At 45.0% G+C, this 11,144-nt stretch overlaps 1 protein-coding gene across 3 annotated transcripts in view; it reads right to left on the bottom strand.

The window, feature by feature from the left end:
- Positions 1–11,144, bottom strand: part of SLC6A4 (solute carrier family 6 member 4) — a 62,756-nt gene that overhangs the window by 16,560 nt on the left and 35,052 nt on the right. For all 3 annotated transcript variants that reach the window (XM_069089735.1, XM_069089737.1, XM_069089736.1), the window contains exons 8-12: positions 10,044–10,171; positions 7,645–7,757; positions 6,641–6,772; positions 4,711–4,810; positions 4,072–4,172 (exon numbers count right to left, since the gene is read on the bottom strand). In XM_069089735.1, coding sequence (XP_068945836.1) covers positions 4,072–4,172; positions 4,711–4,810; positions 6,641–6,772; positions 7,645–7,757; positions 10,044–10,171 — 574 coding nt within the window. The remainder of the gene's footprint in view (positions 1–4,071; positions 4,173–4,710; positions 4,811–6,640; positions 6,773–7,644; positions 7,758–10,043; positions 10,172–11,144) is intronic.

Raw genomic sequence — 11,144 nt, 5'->3', positions numbered from 1 at the left:
AGAGAGAGAGAGAGAGAGAGAGAGAGGGAGAGAGAGACAGACAGAGACAGAGAGAGAGAGAGAGGGAGGGAGGGAGGGAGAAGAGGGGGAGGGGGAGAGAGGGAGAGAAAGGGAGGGGGAGGTAGAGGTCCTGAAAACCTACAGAAAAGAGGGTATATCAAAGAGGAGTGATCAACAGTGTCAAAGGCTGCAGAGAGGTGAAGGAGAATGAGCATAGGAAAAGTCATTGGATTTAGCAGCTAAGAGATCATTGGTAACTCTGGAGAGAACATTTTGGTGGAATGATAAGGTCAGAAGCTAGAACTGTGAGGGGTTAAGAAGAGAGCTAGGGGGGCAGCTAAGTGGCCCAGTGAATAGAGCATTGGCCCTGGAGGACCTGAGTTCAAATCTGACCTCAGACACTTAACACGTACTAGCTGTGTGACCTTGGGCAAGTCAGTTAACCCCAATTGCCCTCCCCTCCCCCCTCCAAAAAGAAAAGAAGAGAGCTAGGGCAGCTGGGTAGTGCCATAGTACACAGAACACTGGGCCTGGAGTCAGGAAGACAAATTCAAATATGGCCTCAGATGCTAGCTGTGTGACCTTGGGCAAGTCACTTAACCCTATTTGCCTCATTTTTCTCATCTGCCAAAGAAAGAAATGGCAAACCACACTAGTATCTCTGCCAAGAAAACCCAAGAATCAGATGTGACTGGAATGACTAAACAACAGGAAGAGAATGGGAAGAGAGAAAGTAGAAGCACCTATTGTAGATGCTTTTTCGAGGAATTTAACTCCAAAGGGCAGAAGAGATATAGGTCAATTATTAGCAGGGATGGAAGGATCAAATGAGGATTTTTTTCAGGATGAGGGAAACATGGACATGTTTGTAGGCAGCAGGGAATAAGCCTGTAGGCAAAGAGATTGAAAGTAAATGAAAGAGTGGGGATGACAGAGGAGTCAATCAGCTGGAGGAGATAGGATAGAATGAGATCACTGGAACAAGTGGAAGGGCTTTAGCCCTGATAGGGAGTAAGGCCACTTCATCATGTGAGATGGCTGGAGGAGAGAGGGGCAGAAGGCACCTGAGTTATAGGAGATGAGGAAGAGGGATGAAGAAGGGGCTCAAACAGCCTTGATTGTTTTGTGTGAAATATATCAGATTCTCAGCTGAGGGGGAAGGGGAGGCATGGGAAGTTTGAGGAGGGATGAAAAGTTGTAGAAGAGCTGCTGTGGGGAGTAGGAGAGTGAGTTGATAAGGGGCGTGAGAGTAGGATTGTCTAGCAGCAGCAAGGGCCCAGCTGAAGTTATGCAACATGAATTTGTAGTGGACCCAGTCCGAAGGGTGGTGATCCAAGGGATGCAGGTCTGGTGTAAGGGGCAATGTGATAAAGGGACTGGGACTGAAGAGAGAGTACCGTGGAGGGCCAAGATGGGGAGAAGAGGAGAATCACTAGTGTCGCAGGGGAGATGGACTTGGGAAGAATTAAGGGGACGAGGGACTGGAGGTCACAGTGAGGGCGAAAAGGGAAGGCAAAAGGAGGCGGGTAGGAAGCCAATGGATTATGATCACGTAAGGGGATTTGGGAATTCTTGAACATAGAGATGGTACATTTTTGGGTGATGGCAAAATCAAAGGTGTGACTATCTTTGTGGATGCCTGCAGTGGGGTTGAGGAGTAGGTCATGGGAAGTGAGTAGGATGAGGAATGGTTGAGGAGGGCTTAGGGTATTTGAAGGAGAGCCAATATGGATACTGAAATACCCTAGTACAAGGGTAGGAGTTGGGGAGAAGAAGAAAATTGTGAGCCAGCTATCAGATTCATTGAGGAAGGAAGCAGTGGCCTGGAGGTCTATAGACAACAGCTACCAGGATTTTGATTAAGTGGTAGCTATTAATATCATGAGCCTCAAAGGACGAGAGGATTCCCTCATTTGGTCCTCCCATCCCTGCCAACAATTGACCTATATCTCTTTTGCCCTTTGGAGTTAAATTCCTGATGAAGGTAACTGGAAGTGGCATTGGGGAAAAAGGAGTATTCCAGCTCCCCCTCTGCCTGCCTTGACCAGTGAGCCAAGGGGAAGAGTGAAGGTGCAGTCAGTGCTGGGAAGGGTGGCCAGGGAGGCACCAGGCTTCAGTGATAGCCAATAGATGGAAGGAGTGGGAGGCAGAAAGTTTGAAGATGAAGGCAAGTTTGTTGCCTATGGAGCAGGCATTCTATAGAGAGCAATAGGACTTGTGGAACTTGGTTGAAACTTTAAGGAGGAGGGGTTTGAAACAGGTGGGAATAAGGAACTGAGTAGTGGGGAGCAGGGAATGGGATTTGGATGATAACTTCCAAAGGGTCAGAATCACTGGGATACAAAAATGTCTTAGCATTCTCTTAGTCAGCAATCCTACCACGAACAAAAAACTGGAGATGGTTTTGGGGCATACAGAAAAAAATACAAAATTAGGGCACTTCCCTCAAAGACTTAACAATCTAGTTGGGGACTTGACTTTAACAATCAACATTGGTAAATAAATGCATACACTGACATACAAATGAAGGTCATAAACATCAAGGCAACACAGGACAGAGGAGTAGTCCATTGGTCAGTTAGGGGGTATCAGTTAGGGTGAGCTCCCTGGCAGATGTGAATTTTGAACCAGTATTTGAGGAAAGGGAGGGAAGATACTAGGGAGAGGAGCAAGGAGGGTGTTTCTGGACAGAAAGGCAATTTACAAGATCATGAAGGCAAAAATGAGTCAGTCGTCACAGGATTTAAGATTTGTGTGAGTTAGTGTACATGGCATGGAATGACCAAAGGGTTGCTTTGAAAGCAAAGATATTGAAAGGACTGTTTGGTCAGAAAGATTCATGTTTACACCAAGACTACAGCAAGATAAAAATTAGAATGTGGCAGACATATCCACTCTCTGTATTTGCCTGTGGCTAATCCCCAAGAGCTAAAGGGACTGTGGAAGATCAAAATACCCTCTCCTTAAAGAAGTAGGAGAGACAGGGACAAGTAAAGGAAAAGCTTCTGCTGAGAACCAGCAGTGCCTTCTACAGAGAGATGTCTCAAGGGCAGAAACTGGGTCATAAGTGGTCATTAGAGGGAACAGATCCCCGAAAAGGACACCAAGAGCCTTTCCTTGACTACTTGTTGGCTCTGAGTAGAAAGGATTCCTGTCCATTGCATCCCAGCTGAGCTTCTGATTACCCATGGGACCCTGGGCCATCCACTTTCACCTTCTGATTTCTGGTTGGGCTAGGCCGTTCCCAAGGCTCTTTCTGACTCTAAGATTCTGTGATATGTCAGCAAAAAGGATCCCATCTCTCAATCAGGGTGCTGGCCGCACCCCCTCCAACTGCTCCATAGGGAAGCCACTTGGCTGTTATGCCTTTAAACCCAAATCATTCTGGCTCTCATTGATTGGCCAATGATAGGTCCCTGCCCGAGCCGCTCTGACTCATCGTTTTGGTTGATGGCTCAGAGAGTGTAAATAGCCATTGTTTCTGTCCTGGCTAGAAATCCTGAGGGTCTTCCCCTCGAAGACTGATTCTAGAAGGAAAGCCAGAACCACAAGCCCTCTGGAGTTGGAGCATATACGAATATACACGAATGTGTCTATGTGTGTGTGCATGCACATGAGTCACAACGGCTGAGAGGACTGAACTTTCCCTTCCTTATGACCTCTCAGTCACAAGCCATTTGTCTTTTTAACTTGAACTTAGACTTAGGCATCCATGCACAACACAACAGCCACATCTCTTTGATGGATGCAGGAGAGGCCATGCAGGGGAGTAATGAGAGATGAGGCTAGAAGGGGATTACCTCATTCTATAGATGGGGAAACTGAGTCTTAGAGAGGGGAAGTGACCTGTCCAGGCTCCCATAGGCACTGTGTGGCAAAGTGGAAATTCAAACACACATCAAACACTGGACTGATCTGACACGAAAGAATTAGATTAGAATTAGTGTGATAGGCAGGAAAAAGACACTCGAGATTCCTGAGCAGAAAAGTGAAATAGTTTGTATTTTTTTTTTAAAGAGCATTGAAGATAATTCCTCAGACAAAGAAGAACACAGGGAAATCCTAACTTACCAGCAGAAATATTGGGCTGATCGCTACCCAGCAGATCCTCCAAAACCAACCAGGGCTGAAACCAAGCATTTCTTTCACATCACTGCAGAACTGATTGATACCTAGAGGCAGAAAAAGTCACGTTACACAAATTTTTCAGCCCCTGTTCCTCAGCACACTTGGGGTCACTCCGAACCAGAGTCTCAGTAGAATATAAAAAGGTTGCGTGTGTGTGTGTGTGTGTGTGTGTGTGTGTGTGTTTTCCCTGAGTCTTAGAAGCAGGCTAGCACAGCCTGCTGGTCCCTGACTCTGTAGTCCTGAGTGTAAGGTTGGTTGTGGGTTGTCAGGCATGGATGTGATGGACTCATTGATGTTTTCTGCTCAGAGAAAGACGGAATTTGATCAGGTCCATTGAAAATTTTTCAAGGAATACCTTGTACGCATGAAGTTGCCTATCTATACCCCACTTCTAAATAAACTTATTCTACAGAAGGTAATGAGACACGACTCAGTACCCGGGGTGTTGTTTGGTTTTGTCCAACTCTTCATGACCCATTGGGGGTTTTCTTGGTAGAGACACTAGAGTGGATTCTGTCTGTGATAGCAGAGCCCTCCCTGTCATACTCATTAGGACCCAGCTGGCCAAAAGAATATTCTTACCATAGAACCAAGACACGGCAATAGCTTCTAAAAGCACCACTGTGAGCACCGCTGGTCCAGTGGCGTATTCCTCCAGCAACTTCACCACATAGGCCCCTCCCTGCAAACAACAGAGGAGTCCTGGGAATTCAGGGCCATTATTAATACCCATCACTGTTCCCCACACTCAGTAATTAAAGGGTTTATGAAAGTTTCTTTCCCTGAAAAAATTCTGACTTTTTAATTGAGGTTTTAATTTCAGTGTCCAGAGGTTTCCATAAAATCGTCATCATCATCATCGCCACCACCATCTGTATAATACTTTAGGGTTTGCAAAGCAATTTGCATATCTTATCAAGGATTCTTTTCTTCTGTGTATTTATTTCTGTGTATTTTTATTTTGTGTATTTCCAGTCCCTAGCACCATGTTAGGCATGTAGTAGGTTTTGAATAAATGTTATTGATTGATTATTGTACCCAGGCCTCACAATTACCCTAGAGAGTAGGTAATATAGCTATTACCCCCATTTTAAAGATGAAGAAACTAAGTCTGAGAGAGGTTAAATGACCCTCCCACAGTCACACAGCTAGGAAGTATCAGAGGTAGGATTTGAACCCAGTTCTCTGCCAATTCCAAGCTCAGTTCTCTTTCCAGTTATACCATATTATCCTTCCCATAGCGATCCCTTTCCTTGTAGCTCGAGCTTTATTCCACATGTCAACATTCTTCCCTTTTTGTCTTCCTCTCCCTTAGGAGCCCAGATAAAACACCTAGCTGCAGTGTATGCCTTCAGCAAGTGTTCTTTTAGCACCACTTACTGTGCTTAGCCTTAAAGCTGCTTATCTTTAAGGGCCCAGAGGGACCCCTGTTATCAGATGCACCTGAGCCTGTGTCCAGTATTCCCTAGTCTGGCCTCTGCTCCTCTGTGACCATCCCCTGTACCCCCCTGCCAGGGTGATTGTGAGGGATCATGTGAGATACTCTTTGTAAAGGCCTGGCCCATAGTAGGTGCTTAATAAATGCTGAATACCTTTCCTCAATAACATTGTCAAGCACTTTTATAGCTTGAAGATTTTGATTTGCAAATAGCAATCAGGAAGCAAAAAAAATAGAGAAAAATCTGTGACTTTGGTAGACACCTTTTGATTTATTGAAAGCACAAGATTAGTAGTAAAAGGACCTGGGCTCAAATCCTACCCACTGTGATGCTTCTTGCCTCTGTGACCTTGACCAAGCTACTTCCCCCATTGCAACCTCATTTTCCTCATTTAATAAATGTATGAGTTGGACTAATTAGCCTCCAAAGTGCCTTCCAAGTCTAGATCTCAGAGCCGATGATCCCCATGGCTTCTACCTCCTGGCTTCCCTAGATAAATGGAATTTTTAGATGAACTGTATATTAAGATCTGGAACAGGCCTTCAAGGTTATCAAGTCTAAGTCCCATTTTATAGGTGAGGAAACTGAGTCCCAGAGAGGTTATAGACACCATGCTGCCTACCAGTATGAGAGGTTGTCTTCCCTCATCATTGCTAGAACTTAGGAGAAGATAAAGCCATTCTGTTACAGACTGGAGCCTCCAGCCCTCCAGATCATCTGTGCATTGGGAAAACATTTTCCTATATAATTAATACAGTAAAGTGAGAAATAGATTGGAAACTTTTTAAAGGGTAATAGCCCTTTTAAGAGCTAAAAGGGTTGTGTCCATCGGAGGCAAATGAGGAAGGACTTTATGCAAAGGTCGGAATAAATCAGCCTCTGAGAGCCTTCCTAGGAGTCAAAACCTGCAGAGTTGCCCATCTAGGTAGCAACATGTGAGTGTTAAAAATAGCTTCTCTTTAAGGGATCGTTACTGCTTGGTTTTCCTTGGGGGCTCAGATGGTGAGGGTCTGTTCTGGGTTTACTCCAGGGCCTATTCAGGAGAGGCAGAATCAAGGGCAGTCAATACTCACAAAAGTCAAGGTGGACAGAGATCCAAAAAAACAGGTAATGACCACAGCAAGCACAAACCACTCCCGGCGCTTGGCCCAGACATGTGGGAATTCATCCAGCACTGCAGTGATCACACCCTCAAGTCCTGCGAACTGAGAAGTACATGTGGAGACGTGAGTCCTCGTCCCCAGGGGTTCCCTTCCCAGAGAAGTCATCAGGGCCCCTTGATGCTGGAGACCTTCTAACATGGGAATAGCCATTTGGGTACTGGGGTCATGGAAGAAGGCCGTGGTGTTGTCATGATCAGCCTAGGGAAGGTGAGAGGTCGGATGATTGGTAGAGAAAAGTACTGGGTCATAGCAACTGGCTCCCCTGGGAATGAACATTGGGAAATAGTGTCCCCTCCATGATTAAGAATCCATTGTTTGACCAAGCTTGGCTCCAAAGAAGAGAAATCACACACACATGTACATGTCACACATGTACACACATGTGTATACATGTACATATGTACATACATACATGCAAGGGGATATGTGTTAGTTATAGGCACATGCACAGACATGTGTGCACATTACACAACCACGCGCACATGTGTATATAAGCATTGTGTGCATGTATATGTGTGTATGCACATGTGTGTATATATAGCCCCTGCAAAGAAGGAGGTATGATCATGGATACAGAGTCTTATAACATTTGTTGGTTTTGCCAGACTTTTAAAAAATTCCTTCTATAATGTTTTGTTATAAAAAAGATGGCTCTTCAGGAGGGCAATAGAGGGCAGGGACAGATTGGAAAAGGGTAGGTGATATAAAAAAGATTTTTAGAAAGGAACAAGAAAAGAATCCATCAACTGAATAAATCTAGGAAAGGAAAAATAAAAACCATGGGGGAGACTCCCATGCGTTGCTAAGCCCTCAGAGGGTTATCCAGGCTTCTTGTGAAGGGTCTCTGAATAAATACCTTCCCTCCTGCCACCCCACTCCCGCCCCGACTTTGCCCCCCACAACAGTCCACTCACCGTGCTGTCTAAGCCCAGAGTGATTATCATTAAGAAGAAAATGATAGCAAAGAAGGTAGCAGCCGGCATGTTGGCGATGGCTTCTGCGTAAGTGATGAAAAGGAGGCTGGGCCCTGAGACAAGTGGGTAGAGAAAAGGAGAGAGTCATGAGACTTCCAACTAACATGGAGGAAAGAAACTTGGAGCTTAAAAAAAATCAGGAAGGGTTGGGAAGGCAGCAGAGCATAATGGAAGAATCTTGGAGTCCAAGGATCTGCATTCAAATCAAGTTGTTTTACTTTGCCTGGTCCTTCACTTCCTCATCTGTAAAATGAGAGGGTCAGAGCACATGGCCTAAGACTGGCTCCCTTCCAGTTTGGGGCCTATGAGCTCCATGGTGGCTTATAGACCCACTCTGGACTGCTCCCCTAGCACCCATTCAGAGCAGCTCAAAGCTCTGTCCCAGAGGGAGATGGACAGACAGATAGGGAATGAATGGTGTTTGACAGGAAGACCTAGCAGCAAAATAGTCTAGTTCACACAACTCACTGAGGAAAATCCTTGTGCTTTCTTCTTTCTAATAATCAGGTATTCTTAACCTTTTTTTTTTTTTTTTGCCCCATCATGATGTAGGGCTTTATCACCTTTTGCCTGGACTACTGAAAGAGCCTCCTGGTGGTGGTGGGGGGGGGTCTCCCTGCCACAAGTCTCTCTCCACTCCAGTCCATCCCCCTCTCAGGTCAGTGACCTTCCTCAGGAGCAAGTCTTACCACATCATCTTCCTTCTCAGCAACCTCCAATGGCTCCCTATCACTGCCAGGATCAAATAGAAAGCCTCTCTCTGGTGTTCAAAGCCTTGCATAACTTGCTCCCCACCAGCCTTTCCAATCTTCTTACATTTCCCCTATTCCCTCCCATCCCCACGTACTCTGGTATCCAGTGACACTGGCCTCCCCTCTATTCCTCCAAGATGCACCATCTCTGGACTTGGTGCATCTTTACTGTTTCCCATGCCTGGAACTCTCTCCCTTCTTATCTCCACCTCCTGGCTTCTCTGGTCTCCTTCGAGTCCCAGCTAAAATCCTGCCTCATGCAAGAAGCCTTTCCTGACCCTCCTTAATCCTGGTGCCTTCCCCCTCTTATCTCCAGTTCAGTCTGTATGCAGTAGTTGGCATTTAGTCTCCCCAGGGAGATGAAACTTCTTGAGACCAAGGATCAGCTTTTTTCTTTCTCTGTATCCACAGTTCTTACTACAGAACCTAGCACATAGGTTCTTCATAAATATTTGCTGACTCACACACACACTGCATTTTTTTGCCTCTTTTTTTTTTTTTGGAGGGCAATTGGGGTTAAGTAACTTGCCCAAGGTCACACGGCTAATTTTTGTGTTAAGTGTCTAAGGCCATATTTGAACTCAGGGCCTCCTAACTCCAGGGCTGTTTCTCTATTCACTGCACCACCTAGCTGCACCCCCACACACTGCATTTTTAAAATCTATCAATAAATTGACAAATCTTTCTTGTCACCTCCTGGGTGCAGGGCTTAGCCAGATGCTAAGGGGACAAAAATATTCTTAAAACATAATCCCTGGAGGCAGGGAGTCTAGTTCAGAGGCTATTGCACTATTCTGCACATAAGATGATAGAGGCCTAGAGCAGATGAGATGCAATAGAAACAGAAGAGAAGGGGAAGGTTTAATAGTCTTTTTGAAGAAAGAATTCACAGAATTTGGCTGGATGGAGAACAAAGTCCTAGGGAGGAGACAAAGGAGACTGAGGTTTTAAGCTTTGGGTGACCAGAAGAATGATGCTGCCTTTGACAAAAAGAAAGGAATTGAGAAGGAGAACTGGGTTTCACAGGGAAGACAATAAGATTAATTTGGAATGTGTTAAGTGAGAATGATGGGGGGACACTCAGCTGGCCATGTCAAGCAGGCTGGATTTTTCGTTAAAAATCCAGAATCATTTATAGTATCATTGGCAACTCAGAGGGCATTATTTTAATCCCCATATTTACAAGTGAGGAAAGGAAGACCTGGAGAGGAAATGACTTCTCCAAGTCACACAGGGAGTGACAGAGCTGTCATTCGAACCCAGGTTTTTAGGTCCTTAAACCAAGAACACATGAGAGAGTAACATTTCCAAAGAAGGTGTTTTTCTAAAACCTTCAAATGTTTTTTAAAAAAAACTTAAAATGAATATATCATTAAAATATATATATAATCTATAATATTGTATATATCATGTTATATATAAGATGTTAAATATAATAAATTATATATTATATAATTCTATATATGCTTTTTAAAAGAAGTAGAAGAGTGAGGTAGGCTTCCTCTCCCTCCCCAGCCAGTCTCCCCTGCTCTTAACCAAGTTTGCTCAAGTAAGGACTGAGGGAGGAAATGGAGTCTGGGCTCCTACCTGTATCTTTAGCCACTTCAGACACGTCTTCACTCCTCATCTCCGCCATATAGCCAAGCACCGTAAAGATGACAAATCCAGACATGAAGCTTGTCATGCAGTTCACGATGCTGGTCACCAGGGCATCTCTGAAAAACCATGGGATTTGGGCAGGAAGGGACCTCAGGGAGCATTCAGACCAACCCCCTCATTTCACAGAGGCCCAGAGAGAGTGACTTTAGTGCCCAGGGTCACACAGCTGAAGGGGGTGAGAAACTGAGTCTTCTGACTTCAAGCCCAAGTACTCTTTCCTCTTTATTATCCTTCCTCCCAGGAATGTCTGTCTGTGTCATTCATAGGGTTGTAGATTCAGAGCCAGAAAGGACCTGAGACCAGCCCACTAGTTCAGCCCACCCATTTTACAGATGAGGGAACCAAAGTCTCAGGAAGGGAAGTGACACAGGAAGAAAGTTAACTCCTCACCCAGAACTCCTTCTTACCCTCACACATATCCCTAGACAGGTCTGTTTAAGTCTCCCTTGGCAAGAATGAGCAGATTGAATTTTTAAAATTTAATTTAAAAAGTACCATCAGAATTCTCATTCTCTGCCTTCCACTCTCCTACCCCCAACCGAGGCTGCCACACTACCATGTGTGGAGGAAAGGACAGTGACTCAGGTTTTTGAGGAAACCAGTTATCGTTCTTCTTAATAGGGGAAATAAAATATCAGAAGCTTTTCCACGTGGCTGTTCAGGGAGGTTGAATCTGAAATCTGGTGGCCAGCAGGAAGGGACCTAACTCATGGCATCATCCAGACCCCTGAATATGATCTCTGGCACCCAGGGAGCCCAGCAGTTGAGATAACCACTGACACACACATTTGACTGCTGCGGCCAGCATGTTATCTCAAAAACTAGCTGCTGGTAAGGACCTGTGATAGCCAGATTAAAGGGCACTAGTATTTAAGCAAGGTACCAGGCTGGGCATTGGCACATGGGCTACATCAGTGATGGCACTTGTGTATGCACAGATTTTTATGGCCATTTGAAAAAAAAATGTCTTATTATGGTTAGATGACCTCTTATATTATGTAATGATTTTAGTGTCTCTGAGGTCAATTT

Source organism: Petaurus breviceps, unplaced genomic scaffold, assembly GCF_028583685.1.
Source record: "Petaurus breviceps papuanus isolate PSGF00001 unplaced genomic scaffold, PetGlider_PUasm1.0 186, whole genome shotgun sequence".
NCBI lineage: Eukaryota > Metazoa > Chordata > Mammalia > Diprotodontia > Petauridae > Petaurus > Petaurus breviceps.
Note: the sequence above shows the minus strand (reverse complement) of the source record. Positions and strands in the feature narration are given on the sequence as shown.